The sequence below is a fragment of the Engystomops pustulosus genome, chromosome 11 (genome assembly GCF_040894005.1).
Source record: "Engystomops pustulosus chromosome 11, aEngPut4.maternal, whole genome shotgun sequence".
In the NCBI taxonomy this organism is placed as follows: domain Eukaryota; kingdom Metazoa; phylum Chordata; class Amphibia; order Anura; family Leptodactylidae; genus Engystomops; species Engystomops pustulosus.
The window spans coordinates 17042724-17067827 of NC_092421.1; the positions used below are offsets into that span (position 1 = coordinate 17042724).

The 25104-nt window shown below is 38.5% G+C and overlaps 1 protein-coding gene across 1 annotated transcript in view; it reads left to right on the forward strand.

Moving 5' to 3' along the window:
* Positions 1-25104, forward strand: part of PCDH15 (protocadherin related 15) — a 934666-nt gene that overhangs the window by 570044 nt on the left and 339518 nt on the right. Inside the window, exon 14 of the mRNA XM_072131129.1 lies at positions 11379-11528. Within this exon, the coding sequence (XP_071987230.1) occupies positions 11379-11528 (150 nt within the window). The remainder of the gene's footprint in view (positions 1-11378; positions 11529-25104) is intronic.

The window sequence follows — 25104 nt, forward strand, 5'->3', positions numbered from 1 at the left end:
ATATCGAGTGTGCACCCCGGGAAGGAACAGTATAGCATACCGGTGGAGCCGCAGGCGGTGTGAGTAATACTGGAGCACAATTACACGATAAGGATGGTGCCGGTCATCTTTGCTCTTTGATTATTTGGTCATATAATATAAAGTTTGAAGGACTCTTCTTCTGAGCAGTTCCATTCATACCTATATGTGTAATTTCTCCTTTAAATCCTTCATCAGACAGCGACAAAAGTGGTGTTTCTCAGGGGGTTGTGCTCTATTCATTTTGTAAGATGCATTCAACAATCCAATGTAGATAAAGAAAGAATGGCACTCGCCCATTTTTCCTTGAAATCACTTTGCATTGGACATTTATTTGTACATAACAACAGGAAAGAAAGGATGAGAGACGTACCCCACAAGTGACAACCCCTTCATGCCCCTCCATGCTCAATTGGCATGGAGGTGGCATATAGAGGAATATAATCCAAATGTTTCAAGGCATTGCAATTATTTCAGGGTAAATGATAAATGTTCTCATTGAATCCATATGAAATTATTTGATTTTGGTTAGCAAAAGGGTTCACAATCAAACAAGAATTTTCTGTAGACCTTGGGTAGTCTTGCTTTAACGCATTTTCTGGGTTACTTTATGGCAGTACCATTAAAGTATATTATGGGAGTCAGGGAATATGGTCATTGGGAGATTTTATTGAGTTGTTAGAATCTGGGGCACTTGGTTCACAATCACTTCACAAGACATCACTTTTTGGATATGGATTAAAACCGTTTTCTGGATTAGTAGAATTTTGAACCCCACTATTGAACAAGGGTTGAGTAACTATAACAACGAGGAATTTGGAGAATAGGTAGTACTGACATTAGTGCAAATGGCAATATTTCCCAATTTATAAGTAAACAACACATTAATACAGGAGAAATGTGGGGGTAATGTGAAGATTTTCTGTAGGTTTTTGCAAGTCTGGGATATCTTTTAACATAGCATTTAATATTATCCAGCTTGATGCTTCTTCCTTACCAATTATGGAAATTGAAGTTAGCTAAAAGTTATGTGTCACGTTCATGGGTAGTTGTCTCCTTCCTTATTTTTACTTTTAATCATCAGAAATGGGTTATGTGCAACCATCCAACAGGGGAGGGAAGATGGTTCTTGGCTTCTTTGATATTGTGCTGAACTGCTTTCAGGACAAATTATGACACCTAGCCAGTGGCACACTGTTGAGGTCACTGTCAGGCAGAGTAACCTATCAGCACCTTACTCAGCTAGTCTGTACTGACATTAATTTGGTTCAGGTGGCGGATTGTAAGCAAGTAAGAAGAACAAGAGTAAAGTTAAAGGGGTGTTCCCATCTGGGCATTTACATTTAATTTAATTCATTTTCCATATGTAAACATTTCTTCAATTGGATGTTATTTAAAAAAATGTTCCTGTGTGAAGATAATTTCTCATGAATGTAGTCATGCTGTCCCTTCGAAACGAGATAGCTTCCTCGGATACGGCCACCTCACATTTTGGCAGCAGTTGCCAGACATGCACTATCGAGTGCTGCCTGACCACCTGGTTTCAGCGATCATTACCATAGGACAGCTGTAGTATAAGCAGTAACTCCCGGATATTTCATATACAAAAACCTTTTGTTTCTTTGAGTAATAACTCAGCAGAGGTGGCCATATCCAAGGAGTCAGTCTTTTTTCTGAGGGACCATATAATTACATTTATGAGAAATTATCTTCACACAGGTAAATATTTTTTAATAACCTCTTATTGAAGAAATGTTTATATATGGCAGATTAATGAAACAGAATGTGAATGCCCAGACGAGAATATCCCTTTAATAATACACAATGGTTGGGCATCCCTAATTCACGACCACCATGTGTCAGAGTAAAGTACTGTATAATTACTTAGATGGTCAGCACTGTGACTTAAATGGACAACAGCTAATCCTTAATGAAAATTTCCCTCTTGCCCTTATCTTCCTTTGAAGGATACAACTCATTCTTTGGGGCCTTAGCATTAGGACTCCCTGTAATTAACTTTTCATATGGTGAACTAATATTTTCTTTGTAGACTACATGCACACAGCATTGTTTAGGATGTGACTTCCCACTTTTTAAGTTGGTGGCATACATCCCCTTTCACTTCTTTGGGCTCATGCCCATGGCCGTGGAAGAGCTGATTGCCCAAGACACAAAGATCGAGCGGTTAGAGTTTAAGTCTACCTGCTTATGATGAGTGCTGTTTCATAGCATGTAAACAATGGTCCTTGAAATTTGAAAACAGCCTGCTCAAGCCACAGACTGTCCAGTTCATTAAAAAGTTCTACTGGGTCAAGATATTGCTTTCATGTACTAGTTACGTACTAATTGATTTATAACTTTTTTTTATACTATATTTATGGCTTTGATACGAACACTGTTAAACCTCTAGAGTCCAACATAGTTTTGTAGCTTACAATACTGATGACAATAAATGTATCTATCATAGTACTTTATTTTTTTGTCTTGGTCTTGAATTACAGTCTCCAGAGCTTTGGCCGGACACTTTCATACTGCATATTACGTTTAGAAACATAACATATATGTTTTTCCCCATCAGTGATCACCTCATATTGTTGTATTGACTCTGTACTCTGATAAATGGGTAGCTACTGGCATTGAAATCATATATAAGTGCAGAAAATCAGTATCATATTGTCATTTGATGAAATTTGGAAAAAGACAAATTCTGAAATTCTTTACTTTTAAACTGCTGTTTTCTTCTAAACCAACTTATATATGGAAGCTCCTTTATAGATTTTTACAATATTTTTTTTCATGATAAGTGGGCCATTCCAGTGGACAGTTGTCAGTAATTATATACAAATACATATGTCAATCTCATACTGACCACCAAGTTACTCGTGAAAGGTGGCATTTTTTTCCAAAACAAAACTTTTGTGGGAGCAAAGTGGTACACTCTGGAAGGGTGTTAAAACCACATTCTCATCAGGTTAGCAAGCTGAAAAACAGTTTTAGAAGTATGGAAGTATTTCCAGAAGTTAAAGCTTAAAATAAACAGTGGATGGAAGTTGTATTCATTGACATATGGGGATCTGAATCCTATAAAACAGGGCCACAGCCCAAGACCAGGCTGTGAAACTCCCCGTCCTGAGCTGCAGTCCGGCAGATGAAGACCTTTGATATATGAAACTTGAAAAGAAAAAAAAGCCAGAAATGACCTTCCTGCGCTCCTCTACACCGTGCGGCTCCGGCTTCTTCTATCCTCCGATTCCCTACTGTTGCGGCAGAGGCACTTATATGCTATGTAATCATGATAGCATTGCAGGGAATCTTAGGATAGAAGAGGTGTGAAGAGGAGAGTGTGGAAGGTAAGTGGGTTCTTTATTTTTATGGGGCCTCTAATGTGGATATTTTATATCAGGGAAGGGGAGCACTGCTGGGCACATCTTCTGAGGGGAGCAATTCTGGGGACCTTTTCTGGGGTGACACTGCTGGGGACAATTAATTGGGCAGGAGGACAGCTACCAGCTACTCATTGAGGGGCTCTGATGCAGACATTACATTAATGGTGGGGAGGCTGCTGCGGACATGTTATTAATTAGGGAGGCCACTGCTGGACATATTATTAGTGAGGATAGATCATTGCTTGACATGTTATTAGTGAGGAGAGGCCGTGGCTGGGACATGTTATTAGTGAGGGAGGTCGGGGCTGGGACATGCTATTAGTGAGGGGAGGCCACTGCTGGGACATGTTATTAGTGAAGGGAGGCTGCTGCTGGACATGTCATCAGTGATTGGAGGTCACTGCTGGACATGTAATTAGTTAGGGAGGCCACTGTTGGACATGTTATTATTGAAGGGAGGCCACTTCTGGATATGTTATTAGTGAGGAGAGGACACTGCTGCAAATGTTATTAGTGAAGGGAGGCCACTGCTGGACATGGTATTATTGAAGGGATGCCACTGCTGTACATGGTATTATTGAAGGGAGGACACTGCTGGACATGTTATTAGTGATGGGAGTTGTTGTTAGTGAGGGAAGGCTGCTGCTGGGACATTATATTAATGAGTAGCAGCAGAATTTCCCAACCTAGGGCTATACTCAAAGTATGTGCGGTTTGTTTATATTTTTCCCCACAGTAAAAAGCCCAAAGACAAGGAGGCATTATGTGTGTGTGGGGATTGCTATAGAAAAAGGGATATAATAATGTCCCCTTTTCTGCACCTGTCTTCTTATCAAGACATAAGATATGGAATGTTTGCGGTGCACACTACTGTATTTTACAGGGACCATGGTAAGATGGTTGTCCGGCTCGGTCCTTGGTAAAATACAAATTTCTTGCAGCCTGTCCACAGATACAAAAAGGTTTGGGTACACTGCTATAAAACACTGGATGAACCACTAAAGGGCCTGCAATAGAGTTCATTCATGGTACAATAGTCAGTCGTCAGCTCTTCTCTCCACCATTGTGTTTATGATGTGTTTAGCTGCTGCCAGAACTGTGAGATGGCATTATGACTGCTAGCTTAAGATGCTCTAAAGGCAGTGAAAAAAGAAGAGCGGCTGCAGGATAACTTCAGAGCATAAGTTTGGGGGGTACAGCAAGTGGGGTGCATCTGAGAGGGACATTATAAGTGGTGAGTAGTACATCAAGGGGGCATTGTAAGCAAAGGGCTACTGAAATGGATCATTTTAGATATATTGTGGTTAGTTAGAGACGTATGGTATGATCATTTGTTGGCACATTAGGGATGGAATTGGGGCACTAAATTAATTTTAATGGAGGGGTTACTGTATGTCCTAGTGGCTAGTATGTTTGCACACCACAACACGCAGTTACAGGGTCCAGCCAAAAGTTTGCAATGGGAACAAATCAGCCCTAGAATTATCTCTGTGATAAGGTTGAAGGACCATTTAGTAATTTGCAGCAATATCTAGAACTAGAGATGAGTGAGTATACTCGTCCAGGCTTGATGCTGGTTCGAGTATTAGTGTACTCGAAACGGCTCGTTGCTGGGATGAGTATTTCGCCTGATCGATAATGAGCTTTCACTTAAGGAAACACAGTGAAGAACACAGCTAAAACAGTGAACACAGGTTCATTTAAGTGAAGAACACAGTGGAGAACACATTGCAGATGTTTCCGTACATCTGCTAACTTATCCGAAGACATTAGTGCCGAACGGTGTTCTTCAAAATAGTATGTGAAGAACAATATGTGTGAAGAACACATTGCAGATGTTTCCATACATCTGCAATGTGTTCTTCACACATATTGTTCTTCATATACTATTGTGAAGAACACCGTTCTGCACTCGTGTCTTCGGATAAGTTAGCAGATGTACGGAAACATCTGCAATGTGTTCTCCACTGTGTTCTTCACAAATGACACATTTTTTTGTAGAGCCTTGGTCCCCTTGAAAAATGTCGAGTCTCCCATTGACTTCAATGGGGTTTGTTATTCGAAACGAGCACTCGAGCATCGGGAAAAGTTCGACTCGAGTAACGAGCACTCGAGCATTTTAGTGCTCGCTCAACTCTATCTAGAACCTATTGACCCCTCCTGCTGTATTTGTTAGTAATGGAGCTTTCTGGAAACCCAATACTTGGCAGATATAGAGCCTATATACCAAGTCAAAGTGGTAGTGTAGGTGTCTACAGAACACAATGAAAAAATGACACCTTTCATTTCTAATATTTTTCAGTAATTTGTTATTTAGCTACTTTAATGGAATTACCGGTTCAGCCTTTATATTTTCGTGTCAAAATGCCTTTGACATATTGAAACCTTGCAAATTGAAGAGATTTTTCTTTTAAAATCAATCAAAGGGCATAGCAAAAATATGCAAGCAGAGATTTTGTAAATTAAACGGTTTTCACTATTCATTTGTTCCATCAAATTTCGGCAAGCCCTTTTAACTTCAATTTAACACAATGGGAAAGAAATAAAATGGTTTCACCAAGTTATCTATCTCCTTTCTCAGATTAAGGAAGATGGCAAACATTTTGTATACACATTTTCTGGGAAATTGTATTTTAAATTATTCTTGACACTTCGCTTCTGATTTTCTCTTTTTTTGGCTGTTCTGAGTTAAGTAGCAAAGCTGCAGTAGAAGAATAATAAGAAATATCTTGAAAAAAAAATATATATATAATATATTCAGCCCTTGGTAGACATTTCTAGATTTTTCTGTGGCTGATTTTGACTTTTTTTTACAGTAAAACCTGTATTTTATATACAACAAGTTAAAATAAAATGTTCCATAATAATCAGTGTTGTTGTTGTATTGTTATCAATGCATGTGTCACATACTAAATGCTAATGCAGTGATTTATGCTTCCGTTATTACACTAAGGATCCAAAGCCTAAAGGGAAAATTAAAATGACTATCCCTCTTCATTTTCATATGCTGAGAAATCATTATACCTAGATAGATGAAGTTGCACTTTTATGCTTGCCAGAAAGTAATGTCAAGTCTGTCAAATTTATATTAACTCCCAGAAAGCCCAGTAAGTGAATAGAAATTTTTTGAAAAGTCTAAAATTGGATGAGTTGTGCTTTTTTGGCATAGAATATAATCATACAGTTTCTGATATATTGGTTAAAATTACCAAGCTTCTATGAAAAATAATATTGTTTTTTTTCATCTAGTTTCCGAGAAAAACTTGGCTCTGAATATGAATGATGGATATAATGAAAGAAAACAAAATAAAAGCAGTAATAAAGGGACTCGGCCATGCATAGACAAGGTTTATTTGTCACAGGAGGCTAATTCTGAATGAAAGTAGCTTATCAAATGCACGGAGGTGTCTATATTGAATAGAAATGCTAAGGAGTGTTGCCAGAAATGTGTCATCTTAAAATAACACTGTATGGTTAGTAATTGGGTCTCTCAATTAACAGATGTATTTTAGGCCTTATATAATTAACAGATCTGGCCCAGATCAAAGAGGCTGCCTTGAATTTCATATTGTCTAGCCATCTATTTTATCTTAACTCTTCAGGAGCCGGACCTCGAGGAAATGCATTTTATTTTTTTTTTGTAAGAGCCATTATTTTCTAGAAATTGTTGCATTTTTAACTACCCAATTTTGTCATTCATAAAATGTATTAAAGGGGTTGCCTGGGATTAAAAAAATTATATCAGGGTGACAGGTCTAAAAAAAAAAAAAAAAAATTTATGCTTACTTTTCTGGCTGCCTCGTTGTCCCACAAGCACTACCAAAAAGAGGGGGAGCATATAATGCTAAAATAGTCAAAGTTTATTAGATGCAATTTAAATATAGAACATAGAAACAAGGTGGTTACAAGGCATTAAACATGTAGGTGCTGGGCAGCAAATACACATATAAAGTTGAACAATAACTGACATTCATAAAGTGCATAGTGCAAGGCCAGGAGACTGATACATAGTGACACAGGTAATATTGCATAAAAATGGCAATCCATAAACACACGCAAAGTGCATACAGGGTAAAGTGACAAGTGTTACCTGATGGCAAGTTAGTAATGCAGCACAAGGGGTGAGAGGCTGACCAGCACCTCCCCGACACGTGTTTCGTCCGGAGAGGACTTTGTCAAGGGGTGGTGCTAAAGCAAGTTGCTGGGAAATATAAGCAAGTGGCTGACCAATGGATGCAGTGAATACACAACTGTTGTCCCACAAGGCTGCTAGTCAGTGCCATGCCTCTGTTTGTATACAAAGGCAAAGGCCACAGCATCCAATATGATGAAAAAAATGATACACCTTTATTCACAAAGGCATGAAAAAACTGCAACGTTTCGATTCGCCGTGAATCTTTGTCAATCATGATTGACAAAGATTCATGGCGAGTCGAAACATTGCAGTTTCATCATATTGGATGCTGTGGCCTTTTCCTTTCTATATTGGACTGGATAATTTTTTGGTTGCTGTCTCTTGTCTGCTTTTCCTGTATACAAAGGCAGACGCTCTCGCCCATCTACTGCCACGCCACAGCTTTATGTTCCATGCTCTATCCGAGCACTAGGAGTAGTCGGATGGAACGAAGATAAGCATAAGTATTTTTTATTATTATATTCCCCTTGTCCTGATATACATTTTTTTAACCAAGAAAACCCCTTTAAGAAACCTATGACCTGAAAGTGGGCCAGGATCTACAATTATTGCATTACCTTAGTATGATGAGGTTGTTTGACTTTAAGTGCTGGATCAGGACTTCTTTCTCTACTTAACAATTCATAGGATAAGTAATTATTAGTTGTGAGGTCCAAAACCTTGTACACACTACTCAGCTGATCTTGATAAAGTGTAAGAAACAAAAAGAAGACAGACCCATCCTTTCTACAGTGCAATGCTATTGCAGTTTAGCTGCTATTAATGTTCATTGGAACTGATCTGCAATAGCATACCTGGGCCATTACAAAGTGTACGGCATAATCTGCTTCCACCTACATATCCTGTGCTGTCATCAACTTTACGGTGCCTGGGTTTCAGATTACCACTATCCCCTTTAACGAAGTTGAAGTTGTTTAAGGACTTCCGTTTTCCAATAAATCAAATCACAAATCACTATGAGACACAATGTTAAAAATAAAAATTCCAGTAATCAGTTGGTCAACTCTTCCAAAAAGACAAAAACTATACGGGTTGGCCACTTTACCTCATGTTTTTTTTACATTGTGTAAGTGTGGGGGCATGATATCAGGTAATTTAGCAATATATATCTGTTTAATGTTCTGCACCACTTTCTCAATATGTAAAGTGAAGCTTCTTGTCTTTTACCTGATCATAAAATGGCTGCAGATGGAGGGTCATGTGGTCTCTAGTTGTCCATGAGCAATTGCCCTGCCAGGACTTTAATCTTATATTCATGAATACTATCCTATGGTCCTGGCAGGATGATTGCTCATTGACAGTTAGAGATCACATGGCCTCCTACTCGCAGCCATTTTATGGACAGGAATGTCTGGCTGATGAGGTAAAATACAGGAGGCTTTATATTTTAAATTGTAACCCCAGCAAAATGTTTTTTGTTCTCTGTGACAATTGGATTTTAAAAATGTTGGATTGTCATCAGAACCAGTATTAAAAATAAAGCTTAATTGCAGACACTTTTGATAACTATTATAGCTCTTTATTGTAGCCTGGGGCTAAAGTACATTAAATTCTCAACATCCTGAGGTCTGTTTTTAACTAGGGGTCGTCTGTAAGTGGGGTGTTCTTAAGTAGGGGACTGCCTGCATATTGGTAAACTACCTAATTATCTGCTACCCTCACATTACAAAAACATGAGGAAAAGTGGCCTACCCCTTTAAGGACAGGAAGATCTGTACTCTTAATATGGGTAGTAAATAAATCTGAAATTATACCATCTCTTAAAGAGTAAAAGCTAAATTTGTTGTAAAATGGACACTTGAATGGCATGTACCCAACTTATAAGGTACAATAACTCTTCACATTTGAGATCCGAGTGCTATAATCCCGTCAATCACAATGAAGGAATTATTCAACTTTGTACAAACCCTTTAAATTTAGAGGTTATCTTGTGCAACTCCTGCAGTGTTTCCAAATGGTGTAGAATACCCCCACTCTTGGTCTTCCAATAAGGTATCTTCTGAACCACACTTTCTTTCTGAATTTCTTAAAATGTGTTTCACCCTTTACCTCCTTCCCTCTGATTTGCTGCTCCCACAGCCCCCCCATTTTCCCTTCCCCTCACAAGGACACGGAAATTCAGAAAAATGCCTTTAATGGTAAAGAGTGATGAACAATCATGAGTGGTTTACTCAAAGGGACCCCACAAAAATGAGAAAATGGGAAACCGTGTTCCCCAAACTAACACAGCTACGGGTGCAGAGCGCTGCACATGGATATCTCCACCAGCTCCATTAAACCTGAATGGAAAGGCATTGCTCTTGTCTTACAGTTCATCTATTGAATTAGGAAGGACAGGATATGCTCCTTGGTATGAATCAACTTTCTTATAATGTTCTATATTATTCAGAAGGAAGTAAACGGGGATGAAGAAGATAAATACATGAAGATATCTTCTATTGTTTTATGTTGCATTGATAGAACAATTTTTCTGCTGTGAATGCCATTGGCAAATGTGTGAAATATGCTGTTTTCAATTTTATTCTTATTCCTATAATCAATATATCCCTCTAGTATTTTGCTGTTTGTCTGTAAATTACGTTTACTGACATCAGTAGGCAATAAAAGATTTGACAGTGGCTATTACTCATAAACTTTGATGCACTCGGCCAAAGGTATAATGAGGAGAATTGTTTAAGAATGTATTTATGTCGAGCTCAACTAAGGGAAAAGTCATACAAAAAACATAAAAAATTAGTAGAATTTACTAGACAAAATAAAGCTAAATTATGGGACAAAATGTTTCAAAAGTTATTGACTACTTATAGAGGATGTCAAAGAAGGGAATCGTAAAATTTGTACGGATCAATAGGTTCTTCTCCGTACACTGACATAGTAATGATTCATTATTAAAAAGTGATTGTGGTAGCAGAAGTGTGTAGGTGGTCTGCAAATTCATTCATATTCTCTAGGAAATTCAAGTTGATGATGTTGAGCCAATAATTAATTTCTAGTAGGAGTTAACAACATGGAACAAAAAAAAATACAAATATTTAACAATCTAAATTTCAGTGAAAAACTGTCTATTCTACCTTTGCACTTTCCAACTTTTCACGTTATATTTCAATCTGACCCAATACCATGAAGCAACATTTGGTTGAAAAGCCATTCTCATGACAAAAATATCTGGACATAGGAACAGGATATTTTTCAGGGTTTCAGGTGGGGCATGAAGGGAGGTACGACCGATGGAGAGTGGGCTGCCGCAGGGTGTTCCTTTTCCTGGACCTGCATACTCGCTGCAGCTGGCAAATTTTTACGTATGAAAATTGCAGAGTCTGGCATAGAAATAATTGCTGCGCAGACCCCTGCCGGATATATCAAGAGGCCGAAGCCTTTTAGCGGTGGGGTTATCATACGCAGGCACGCGAACTTCGGTATATGATAAATAAACCCCGATATGTGTGTGATCTATTGTCACATTGCTTTTTTGTACTGCTGTTTGAGACTTTTTGGTCTCACTTGCGACTATTTGGTCTTAACTAAGCCAAGTAGTCTGAACTGAGACAAAAAAAATGCAGACCAAAAAGTCTCATAAAGCTGTACAAGAAACCAGACAATGTGATGATAGATCTGCCCCATTTAGGAAATCTCTGTACCTAAAATTCTACAAAACCCTTTTAGGTTTATGGTCAGTTTATAGTAAATGCTAATCTTTAACACCTTCCCTTTGTAATGTTAGTCAAACCATTTAGGGATTATTTTATTACTTATGAAACTTTTTTTTTTCTTTTTAACAGTTAGTGGCTTCGGATGGTACCCAAGAAAGTTATCCAGTCAATGTGAACATCATAGTTATTGATGCAAATGACAACACTCCAACTTTTTCCAACATCTCCTATAATATCAAGATCTACACAGACATGTCACCGGGAGAGAGCATAATAAAAGTAAGTTTACTAGGAACCTTTGAATTTATGAAATAAATATTGCAGAAGTCTATTCACGTTGCAGAAATCGATAACAATTTGAAGACATATAAAGGATTTTCTATTTAAGAGAACCTGCTCTTGTGATCCTACTTTTTACATTAAAGATATGAGTCTTGGAGGCAGAGTGAGAAGCGCTGTCTGCAATGAGGAACATGGCCGATGCATGCAAAGATTTAGAGAAAAAAAATAGCAACTCCTGTAATTAACTTTTAAAAGAATAGTATGTCTATTTCTATCTTTGATCTCAGTTTTGAGGGAAAAAAGCAAAAGAAGTAGTATTCTGCACTAAGGCATCAAAGCAACTTATAACTATTTTTTCAAAATCTTTAAATAAAATCTTATTATACACATGGTACGCAATAGAGCCAGGGCTTGAAGAATGGAAAGATGAAACACATTCCCCGCTTATGGATTGAAACATTTTCCTAGTGAACAACCATTTGGTTACTGTGACCAAGTGTAGAGTAAATGAGAAGTGTAAATGAGAATTTTTGCAATATAAATGTAAGAGATGACGTGGATCGGACCCCCCCCCCCCCCCCCGCATGGCACTTACTGGTCTGCCAGTTCCCCGGGGCTGCGCGATCTTTCCGGGGAGATGGGATTTATTATTATTTATTTACATTCCAAGTGCTTTATCATTCCGGAGCCCTGCTGTATTTTCTGCCTAGAGTTTAGGATCACATGTAGGGTCTTTCTCGTATCAGGAAACATGGCTTCCTAAAACAGGGAGCTGACATTTCACAAACTGGGCATCACATAATGGGCACCACATAACTGGCGTTACATAATGGTCACCAAACTTTCCGGAAATAATCTCAAAATCAACTGAATATATTAAAGCGTTCCAAAGTTATTCCCACTTAAAGTGACACATGTCAGATTTCAAAAAAAGGGATGTGTCAGGAAGGTGCAAAATGTCCAAGTCGTTAAGGGATTAATGGGAAAAAAACAAGAAACATTTATTGTATTTGGAACTCAACTCATCTTACTATTACCGCAGCTAGTCTGGGGGACCCGATTCGCTTTTCCTGGTGGCTCAGAAGTCCAATCATCAGTTTCTTTTAGACATCAATGTCTTCTGTTTTAGCCAAGGCTAAAGAGTCTTTATACTAAATATCCTAGACTGAAACTGGACATAACATAGGAGCAGGAGGAAAACCTTACTGTCCAGCTGGACAAGTATATCATACTGTAAGCAGCAGGTCATAAAATAGGAGTTACATGTTTTTGCAGGGCAAGCATATAACAGTAATAGCAGATTGTAATTCATATATATACATATATACTGAAATACACAGACCAAAGCTGAAGGTATTGCCCTGCTTCTAAGAAACAATTTAAAGCCTGATGGGGTCTGACCAGAGTCACCATTGTGTATTTGAATCTATTCTGCACTGAAATGTTTTCTCTAGAAGTTGTAAAACATATTGTAAACTCGTATACTATTCATGAAAGAAGTAATCAAGGGGTTGGCGACTTTACCTCTTGTTTTTGTAACGTGTGTGTTTAAGTGTGGGGGCAGGATATTGGGTGGTTCTCCAAAATCAATCTATTAATTGTTCTGCACAGCTTTGTTGAGTTTTAAAGTGAAGCCTCCTCACCAGCCAGACATTCCTGACCATAAAATGGCCGCAGATGGAGGGTCATGTGATCTCTATTTGTCCCTAGACAATCACCCTGCAGATCAGTGGTTCATGGACAGATAGAAATCACTTATCGAGAAAGCCGAGCAGAACTATTAATAGTATAAATTACCTAATATCCTGTCCCTGACACTGAAACACACATTGCAAAATACATGTGGCAGTGGTGTAACTAGAAGCTGATGGGCCCCATTGCAAAGTCTGTGCCAGGTCCCCGACTATAATGTATGGTTTATAGTAATAGTCTTCTCATGTGGGAAAGTGACACCATAATGGCCCCCTAAACCTCTTGGGCCCTGGTGCGACCGCAACCTCTGCACCCCCTCAAGCTACTCCCCTGACATATGGTAAAGAGGCCAGCCCCTTTAAATAAAAAACAACAAAAAACATAACTCATCTGATTGTAGACCCTCTAGTCAGTTGGCTTATCAATAGTTGGCTTATTGTTGCCACCACCTGCACTATAACAACAGAGTGAGTTTTGTAAGATTGAAGACATCCAAGTTGTGTAGATTTGTACAGTGTCAGCCGTAGGGAGCAGAAGAAGAGTGAAGTGAAATCAGGAGAAAACTTGGATGAGTATATTTGATGTTGAGTTTTCGAGAAGACTAGTTCTCTTTGTTAACATCATGTCTGACGAAGAGAACTAGTATTCTCAAAAGCTCACCATCAAATATACTCACAAAGGTATCGCCTGATTTCTTCCCCCTTCTTAAGGCATCAAATACACTGTGCGGAGCCCACTGTTTCACTGCTGTTTTATAGAAAAGTTTGACCTGCTCCCACACATCTGAACCGCATTTTCCCTTTGCCTTTGTTTCTCTAAAGTCGCAAAGAATCATAATTTCTGTCAGTGTTATTCAGCACACGCAAGCAGATTGCTCAAAATGTCAGTGTTTAATTAATAAGCCCAGTGGCATCACATCTTAGTTTTAATAATTTTGAGAAAAATATTCACCTCTTTGATTAATCTCCCCTCAAGTAGCTAACATAATTGTACTATTTGTTTTATTGCAGGTAGCACATTTATTATTGCGTCTGCAGGGACTTTTCACTCCAGAACATTTCTAAGGCAATGAGATAAATAATGGCTAGAGAATAATATGTTGTGCTTTTCTTAAGTTAGTGAAAATTCTGTGCTGGTAATAAAAATGTTTATTGTAATGGCACAGATTGATGTTTATGATTCAATTTAAAAAAAAAAAACAATTCCAAATTTATAGGCAGACCTTATGTCTTAAAGGAAACCTACCACTTAGAATGGCAGGGTTAAGCTGTAAGTACCGAGCACCAGCTCAGGGTGAGCTGGCGCCGGTACTTACTTTCGTTAGTGTTATAAACCGCGGTATCGCGGTTTTAACACTTTTGAAACTTTAGAGCAGCAGAGGCTTCGGCGCTGCGTGCGCACGATCGTGCGCGCGCCTACATAGGAAATAGCGGAGATGTTGCGCGCGCACGGTCGCGCGCAGCGCCAAAGCCCCTTCTGCTCTAAAGTTTAAAAGGTGTTAAAACCGCGCTACCGCGGTTTATAACACTAACGAAAGTAAGTACCGGCACCAGCTCACCCTGAGCTGGTGCTCGGTACTTACAGCTTACCCCTGCCACTCTAAGTGGTAGGTTTCCTTTAATGGAGCGATCCCACAAAAATCTGATTTGTTTTGTATATGTGCTAATTTGAGGGTTAGTTTCTCTAGTGCTAAATTTCACATTGAGGCAAACATAGGAACAATTGAAGCAAATTGCTTTTTGTCCACATATAAGTTGTTGTATGAGTTGTCAACTCTTATTCTGGTCACATGACACAAATGAGGGCTACAAGGGAGAAGATAATTTATAGATTCATCACGTTTACATCTATGGACATTTAACAAACCAGAGAATAACAATTTGGTCTTAGTCCTTCTAAACATTGAAGGGAATCTTTTATCAATTTCATGTACTAATAAAGGACCCCGATTACATAGAGTTAAAGCATCTTTCAATCTCTGACACTGTGACATTGCAGAAGAAACATAACTTAAAGGAAAGCTACCATCAAAATCAAGCATGATAAACCAGGGACACTTACTCACAGATTCAGGCACCATAACTGTGGTAATAGTCTTATATTTGTTATCCATGACCTCCTTTAAAATTAACTTGTAAAAGTATGCTAATAAGACTGAAGGGCTCTGCTGGGTTCTTCCAGAGCCTGTCTGAGCTGTAGCTTTAAAGGCTGTTAGAATGAGCAGAGAAGGTCTCCCCTTACCCCCCTTTATCCCTGTTGCTGCTAGATTAGAAAGGCAAAGGGAGTAGGGAAGAGGGTGGGGTTTGGTGACACATGTTCCGTCATTGCAACAGCCTGTAAATCTGCAGCATTGAGGGGCTCTGATAACACCCCCAGAGTCCTTCTGGATCATTAGTGCCCCTGGTTTCAGATGTTTGATGGTAGATTTTCTTTAAAGACTACCGTTTCTTTCATCGTGCTCGGTTTGGTGGGCAGGTCTCTCCATATTTGCATGTACTGCATGTCATCTTCCCATTCCTGGATCACTTTACTAGTCTTTGAAAAACTGCACAATTTCATAATACAGCTGTATGTAAAGACAGGACCAGTTGGGATTTACCATGGGGGTCAAGGGTGAGATGTGTAAAATATAAAATGGCCTTCCGAGTTCAGGAAAGACAAATGGAGCTCTATTTTTTTATGAACATACTTTTGTAACATTGTAATTTTAAAATAAGTTTCATGATTAAGAGATTTCCTCTTTAAAGATGTAGGTCAAAATATTGTACCTTTTTGAGTTGGGTGTACACCTTTCTCAGTTTGCTTTGGGAGTATTCCCTTTCTCAAGTGTACTAGACTGGTACTTGGGTATGATGAGTAAGGACCCAAAATTGGGGGCATGGGTGTAAAGCACTGTTGGCTTTAAACCTGCAGCATGTCCATGATTGCTGTAGTATTCACCCAGAGATTGCAATGCAAAGGTTGGAAGTCACAGGGGCATGGCAGAAGAACCGGCATTTAAGTGCCAAGTAAAAAGTTTAAATAAATAATGAAGACAAAAAGTGGCAAAAACTGGGAATAAATTGCCTTTACAATGACCTCAATACATTCCTTTTTTTTTCTTTTAAACTTTATTAACATTTATGCATAACATTACAGGTCCATATAGATTTACTACTTAACAGCTATACAGTGTATTCAAAACTGCCTTGTATGCACCATTTATAAAGCAATAAATACACATATTGATCATAAAACCAAGTGTGGAAATTCAGTTTTAAACTTTCAATATGTTACACAATTTACGTGAATGCATTAGTTGTTTGTCGACTTACTGTCTATTTTTTATATATTGGTTTGATTATATAGATATCCTGGCATCGTAAATTCATTGATGCTTGAATATGCAAAGCCAATTTGCATAAAAAATTCAAATTCATCAAATTTGTCCAGCTGTTTTCTAGTCTTTTTTGATAGCTTTACTGAGGAAATATTTTGATAGCTTTACTGTCTGTCCCTCTCCCCAATAATCTGTATACTTTATAGCATTGTAACAAGTAAAATACTTATGGAACATAGGAATAGTTCGACAAAACCCTCACCCAAATATCTATCAGGTTTGTAAACAAAATATTATGATTATACCTGCCCAGTGTAATGTGAGATATACAATGAAATATCATGCTACATATTACACAATTATCTACACCTACACATACGATCTACACCTCAAACTAGAAACCTTTAGGGCCATCTCTAACCCCAATTTGTTTATCCAGTCACCCTAGATGTAGATATGTGAGAAAGCAAGAAACTCCAACTTGAAAAGATCCAATAGAGATGTATAACCAAACTCTGAAGTGTTGTTGCATGTGGAGTGAAGCCCCGGCCGGTGGCTTTAAAAAAAAAACCATTTACCATAGTGTGTATATATAATATAACTTTTTAAATACCTTTTCATACCTTTTTATATACTGACTTTTAGTATATTTTTAGGTTTTTTGCCTTTTTTTATATAATACTGCATTGTGTGTATACTTATTTTGATTGTAATACTAATAAAGCACTGTCAGTTTTTATAGAACAGGAAAACATACTACATATGCAAGCACATATTTAACAGACTTAGGAATTGAGGCACACTAACACAAGTACAGCCGAGATAGATCCAGTGATAAGCTCGCCATCTTTATAAGGTACATCACATCCATGGGGATACAATTCCCTGACTAAGAAGACAGCATTGGTCTTTAAAAAGCATTGGAAGTTTGTCGCTGTGGACCTAACGTAGCTACGGAACTTATTTGGATTGCGTAGGAAGTGATGGCCGCCGACCGGGCCTTCACTCCACGTGCAAGAGCACTTCAGAGTTTAGTTACACATCCCTATTGAATCTTTTCAAGTTGGAGTTTCTAGCTTTATACTGTGGGTCTACAGAAGTATATATTCAGATTTGTGGCACCTCGCTCTGCATCGAAAGAGGAGTAAAATACAGCTACTATACAAGTACCTCAACACACCTATACCTACAGTACTGCTCACATATCTACATTTGTAAACAAATTGGGGCTAGAGATGGCCTTAATGGTTTCTAGTTTGAGGTGTAGATTGAGGTACAGGCAGTGTGGCATAAGTGTGTTATAGGTGGCTATTACTGCACGATATATTATTGTACATTACACTGGTTGGTGCAGGTATAATCACATAATTTTGATTCGGTTTGAGCAGCTTCTTTTAGTTTTGGGTGTAGATCAACAAACTTTTACCAGCGACACCAATATCTTCAGTCCTCTTGTATTTCTCTTTATTTTATATCTTTATATTTGCACCAGTTTTTCAGCACAAATAAATCTGCTGAAAACCCAAACTCGGCTTATACTCAAGTAAAAAAAATATATCAAAACTCACTTTTCCGGCTTTCCCTGCTGCTGGCTATATACTGGGGCAGGGGTCTGGCTATATACTGGGGGATATGGGCTGGCAAGCTATATACTGGGGGCAGGTGCTGGCTATATAATATGGGGAGGCTGTGGCCAATGCATTTCCCACCCTCGGCTTATACTTGAGTCAATAGGTTTTCCCAGGTTTTTGTGGTAAAATTAGGGGCCTCCACTTATACCTGGGTTGGCTTATACTCGAGTATATACAGTAATTTACAATTTCATTCATGGAGAGGCACACGTGGACAAGAAATTCCATTTTTCAGTTGGCGGAAACCATCCGTCACGTGCCGGTCACATCACCATGCACCATATGAATGCATGGACCTATACCGGACTGTATTAGGAAGAGCTACAGTGCTGAGTACAGTAAAAATCTACTTCAAGGACCAATTCCATTTTGTTGCAGTTTTCAAAAGGAGCATTTATTTTTGATAAAAGATATCTAGAATAAGCATATCCCTTTCTATGTGCATAAAAGTTCCTTGACTTTGCAGCAAACAGTGCTGGCTGTGCCAATGACAATCGCTCCTGGCGACTTTTACTGTTGGCACCATCTTGCTGATAATTTCTCAAATTCATCTGACAAATGTAAAACCTGGTGTCTGAGGCAAAGCTGCTTGTTATTTCCAATCCATAATCATGAAATTGCTGTCACAGTTCTGTACATTTCTTCAGATGCAGAAAATTAACCAACTTGATAATTTTGTAATTACACCGAAAAATTGTGCCAGAGGCTTAATACAGAGCCAACTAAAAGTGAGGGGAAGGTGGCGGGAAAGAGCAACTGCAGGGCACACTTTATCAAAAAATTAAAAAGTGCACATTAAAGTTTCATGTGTACAAAGATATTAGAAAATATCATAGTTTCATGTTCTGTATTAAAGTGTGTGTAGGTAGTTTTAAATCTTTAAACCAGTGTTTTAAATATTTTGGTCCATCTAATATTGTAGTTTTAGGAAGAATGATTTCTGGAAAAGATCCTGACAATACTATAAAGTTTGAAGTATCTACAGAATAGTTCCAAGTGCCAAAATCACTATATTATCCGCAGATATGACAATTGAAGCAGCAAATATTACAAAGATTTTTTCACATGATTGATACACATCTGTTGTATATATTAGTTTTTTTATATTTTGGGGAAATTCATGTTTTGTTTCCAACTTTGAAAACAACATTATTTTTTACTTTTTTTTGTATAATATTTTGTAATGCTTCTAGGGATTTTGAAATGCAATTATTTGATTTTCTTACACAATACATTGCACTACCTGTATGGTCTAGATTATTATGCTGTCAGCATTCTAAAATATATAATCGGAAGAGGACATTATTTCACACTGGGCTCTTATATGAGTTTAGATGCGGTGGTCACTTTCTGAGTGCTCCAATTAGAATTCTGGGAAAGAGGATCCAAATAAGCTTTTATAAAAAAAAAAAAAAAAAAAGAAAGAAAGAAAACTGTGTCTTGAGTGTTTTCTTTAGAGGAATAGCTCTAAACAATTTTTTAGACTTTCACTTGGCCAAACCAGCACCTTTCTCTGTGCTTAAAGGGAACCTCTCATCACATATACAGCCAGTGACTGGTTCCCATAGAGTCCTATTAACTGACTGACACTCTTGTAATAGATACAAATTGTTCCCCTTACATCAACTTTATCTTATATTACCTGGCATTAGTCCTGCTCTTCCCTGCCCCTCCCATTTACTCCTTCCCATGCCTTGTGCTTCCTTACTACTCAGCAGTTCATGTCATGGGACCAGGGTGACATCATCTCAGGTCTTTTAGCCTCCTAACATTAGCAAAATGTACCTCATGTATGTATTTGACCACATGAAGTCACAGCAGCCTCCATGGACTTATCCTCCTCTCCATCCTCCATGGAGGTTGCTGTGATTTCATGTGATGTGTATGTGATTTCATCACATACATGGTGTACAGTTTGTTATTGTTAGGAAGCTAAAGGACCTGCAATTATGTCACTCTGGTCAGATGACATGAATGTAACACTTGGCACCGTGTGAAAAAAATTGACAAAATGGGGCTCATTTACTTACACGGCTGCTGGAGTTCACCGACAGTGCATTGGCCAACGATAATGCACTGTGCCGCGATTCACTAAGATCGTGCGCCGGATATCCTGCATGTGTCGCTTCCCTGCTTAGGTCCGACGGAGTTTACCTTCTTCGTGGTGCAGGAAAGTGCACAGGATTGCGACACAATTTGAAAGTTAAGTCCTGCGCTCAGTCCGAATCAGTCGGATCGTCAACTCCCCCCCCCCCCCCCCCCCGATTTGTGTCGCTTGCAAGCCAGTGCAGCTGCGGCAAAAACCGATCTTGTGCGACACAATCCCAGCGCAGACACCAGTTAAATACCTGTCCAAGTTTTGCAATCCCTGAAAATGTCGAACACTCTGATGAAAGTGCGATCTGCGACCCTTAGTAAATGAGCCACAATATTTCCTATAAGACAGTCCTCAAGTACAAGGGAAGAGGGCAGTGATTTGAAGAGACACAGAGCTGTCAGTCAAAATAATAGGGTGCGGGTCACTGGGAGCCTGGGACAGGAGAAGAAGCAAAGCCAGCAGACATGAGTCAGAATAGCCAATTTGCATATCAGAAAAATGTAATTGAGATACAGTACCTTACTGGCAGCTGATTTTAGGTGATATAGGGAGGACCTATAACCCTTTTTCAGCAGGAATTGTTAGTCATGGTGGTAAAGTTCTTGAGACAGGTCTTCTTTATATTAACCACAACCAGTTGTCATTCTGTAACAGACTAATTGGTTTAGCTCATGTTAAGGCTTATGGATAGGGAGATTTCATAGTAGCCATGTCAGAATATTTCATATAGTTCCAATCAAATAAAATATTTTCTTATCCTTGTTCCTTTCATAACATACACTTGTTTGTCCTATAGTTTCCTCTGCTTCTTCCTTGTTTTTTGCCTCAGACTTTAGTATACATGAGAACATCAGATGAATAAAATGCAGATTTCAGATTTAATATTAATGGTGATTAGCTGCCTATCCTGTAGTCACAATATATGCCTTGGGTTTGTCCCATGTTTCAGCACATGGAGTCTGGGCTGCATATCTTTGGAACTAAGTGGATACACAGGAGAATAACTTTTAGTAGCTCTATAGCAAATTATGTAGAAATCCAATTAGAGTCATCCCTTGCAAAAAACATGGACGTGGATGAAAGCAAACTTGTTCATCTTTCTGTTAATGACGTTTTATAGTCCCCATGCTTTTTTCCCCCTCTTGGTTATATTTTTAAACATTGGCACAGAAATGATGAATACCTCTGTATGAATCCACATCATTTCTCCAAACAGAAAGGTGGTTGTGAGCCACCAACTGAGCCATGTCCTGCCCTTTAGTCTGCAATTCTTCACAAACAAGTCTACGTTTATGATTACATATTACAGCACATTGAGAATAACAACTGTTTTCTTGTCTGAACTTGGCATATTGTACTTTGCTTTATTTAAGAAATAAAATGTCTTTTCATAGGCAACACGATAAATGTGTAAAGTTTTAAAGTGAATATATGATAATTGTGCAGTTACAGTGTCCATCATGACTTCAACCCCAAGACCTCCACATCCAGCATCTCCTTACAAGATGATAACCGTGGCCAGACAGATAATTTTGATCTGTGTCACTGGGTGTCATCTCTGGAGATTCAACTATTGTCACACCAAAATTATTCATATGCTGTGACATCTGTTCAGTCTTGTTACTCGTGTTAATTAAGATGGAGTTTTATTATCAGAGGTGAAAAATATGATTTGGAAGATGAACTGTAACTTCATACGGGAACACATTGGTTTACTGTAGATATAATTAGTTGGGAGGCTCCTTATATTGTTTCACTAGTGGATTAATCATAGGAAATGTTTTGAAAAAAATGTAAATCATTTTCTTTTAATCTTTGGAAAGTTTTTCTTTTTGTTTTAATATAGATGAGTCCTCTCTGACTTTTGCATGATTTTGGTTAAGAACTATTTCTCCTTCACACCGTTCAATAACACAACACCGTAACACAGACTGTAATTCACAGCACACATACATATGGCTGTCACACAGATGCCAATATTGAGCTAAGAGTATTGTAAGAGCAGGTCATTTTATAAAATCTGACATACTGGAGGAAAGGATAGGACAAGTCAAATTTATTGGCAACCTGAAAGGGCAATTGTCATTTAAAAAAAAACTTTTGATATGTTGTAGGGCAGTTAATTTTAAGCCATTTTGCAATTGGATTTGTTACACAAATCTTGCTCCTTCCTCTTGTATTCTGCAGCCTTTCCCCTGTTGTTAGTGACTCCTTAGATTGCTGTTGCAAGGCACATTCCGTCTTCACTGAGCTGCTGACTACTGAAGTAGAGACACACCTATCTCTCTTTGCAGCGAGCCCTAACTATTGTAGTAACCAAACAAATACTCTTATCTCTCCCTCAGCTTTCCCCACACTTGTGTTTATCCACACAGACACAAACTGCAGCGCAATCACAATCCCCCTTCCCAATCACCTCACACTCCACAGCAGGAAATGGCAGGAGAGACTCTCCAAGTCTTCAAGCTGTCCCCTCATGTGTTGTGCTGAACTTTTACATAGTTGGTCGGTAGATAGATGGATAGATACATAGATAAAAAGTAGAGGATCCAGAGCAGCACAGCTAGCGGTGGGTGCAGACCCTTGGCCAGGGTCTCCAATATAGGTTCAGTGAAGAGGCAGCACTCCTTGTAGTGGTGAAAGGGGTAAAGCTTTTGGCATAAAGCTTCACCCCTTTCACCACTACAAGGAGTGCTGCCTCTTCACTGAACCTAGATACATAGATAGATAGGATGTACATAGATACATGGGAGATAGATAGGGTATACATAGATAGATAGATGAATAGATGGATGGATACAGTAGATGGATGGATGAATAGATAAATACAGTGGATAGATGGATGGATGGATGATAGATATGGTGTCATTGGTCGGCAGCATGCACTTGTGATGAGGCAACAGGAGTCAGGTCCCGCCCCTCCATCTTGCTAATTGTAGTTTTTTTGAGAGTTGGAAACGGTGGTTGCTATGGGCCAAAAAAGGTACTAAATGAGGACCCAGAGGCAAAATACTTTTACGTTTTTTTTGCTCAGAATGACGATTAGACTGTTACTTGACTTTTTTGTTTATGCAATAGGAAAATAATATTTATTTTTCTTATATTAATATTTATTTTAAATGATCCTGCATTGTATATTGGTATGAGGCTTGGATGAACATGGGAGAAAGCTGTGATCACATTCCAGGGTAAGGCCAAGGTCAATCAATCTCGCTGCTTTTGCTGGCTCAAATTACTGGAACGAAGGCCGAGCAGCCGCAACTGAACTGACTTGTCAAGTTCAGTTCTTGCAGATCATCGTTTCGGGCAGGTCATTGAAGCGTGCACACGCAGCAAGTTAGATTGATTAAACTCGTTTGTGTGAACTAAGGAGTTTGCAATGGTCAGTCATGCAATGTAGTCTGTTCTTTAGTGGCCTCCATTGGATAACGTAAGAGAAAATACCACATGTGTTGTGCTGGGCACAGTGGTCAATGAATCTCATGGTATGCAAAAAAACTAGAATTATGTAGAGCAGAAAATAATGCATTTTGCTCTCAATCTAGATGCATTTACTTATTTATTAGTGTTTACAAGATAATTACTTACATAAAAACATTTATTTCTAATAATCTAAAAACTAAAGATACAAATAGAAGAGAAATAAATAATCGGGGGGGGGGGGGGGAATGTGCTTATTAGAGTATGGTACCATAAGATATATTGTGGTGCTTGCAGTACTGACTTCAGCATCCTACGATGTTACTCCTACGCCAAATTTGGGGAAGCAGATGTGTTGCCATAGCAGTCAGTAGCCTAGGGAAGGCCCTGAGGCCTGACAGTGTTAGTTCCTGCTGGAGACAGAGACTAACATGCTGGTTGTTAGCTTTATAATACATTATAAACAAAACAGTTTAACTTCTAATAAGAGCACTATGACACATTTTTGAGGAGTCTTGTTAACATTGTTGTTTATGGATATTCCCCTTCATGTTGCATATTTATATGTCTGTATATTTTTATCCATCTATCATATCTTAAGAATAATGTATATTCAAATGAGTACTTAAAATACAAGCTAATATGTTATGATTTTAGTTGTGATTTTAAATTTTGTTCCCCTTAGCAGACAAATGTTGTGGACATACATTATAATAAATAATTAATCAGCCCTGTGACTTTGGCTCTGTGGAGGAGACACTGGACAAAAGATGGCCGCTGTTCACGTGTTCACATCTTATGTCGTGCACCTGCCTGGGAAGGTCATGTGATCATCACTATGTTTGGCTGTAGTCAGTTGGTTGCAGTGCATCCAGTGTGGCCAGTGTTGTGGTGAGATGTTATCTAAGTGAGGTTATGTGTAGTGATGGCAGTTACACACATCATTACTATAGTAACAGAACAGGACTGTCAGTTAAGATCATGGCTGGGAGTAGAGGGAGGAGCTATTACTAAGAACTCAAGGATCATGGAATTGTAGTTGTAGATGATGACCATCTTGGAGATAACTCTGCCTACTTTAGAAAGACCATAACATTTAGTAAATCCTAAAATAAAACTATTTAATTTCCATTTTGTGATTAATGACATTGAGTTTTATTGTACAGGCAGACCCCAGGTTACGTATGAGATAGGGTCCATAGGTTTGTTCTTAAGTTGTATGCAAGTCAAAACTGTATATTTTATATTTGTAGATCCAGACACAATTTTTTTTGGCCCCAGTGACAATTGGAGGTTCAACATTTTTTTGCTGTAATGGGATTATCAATAAAGCTTAATTACAGACTCCTTACAGCTGATCATTGCAGTCTGGGACTATAGTAACATCCAGAGAGCTTCACCAGAGGTCACAGG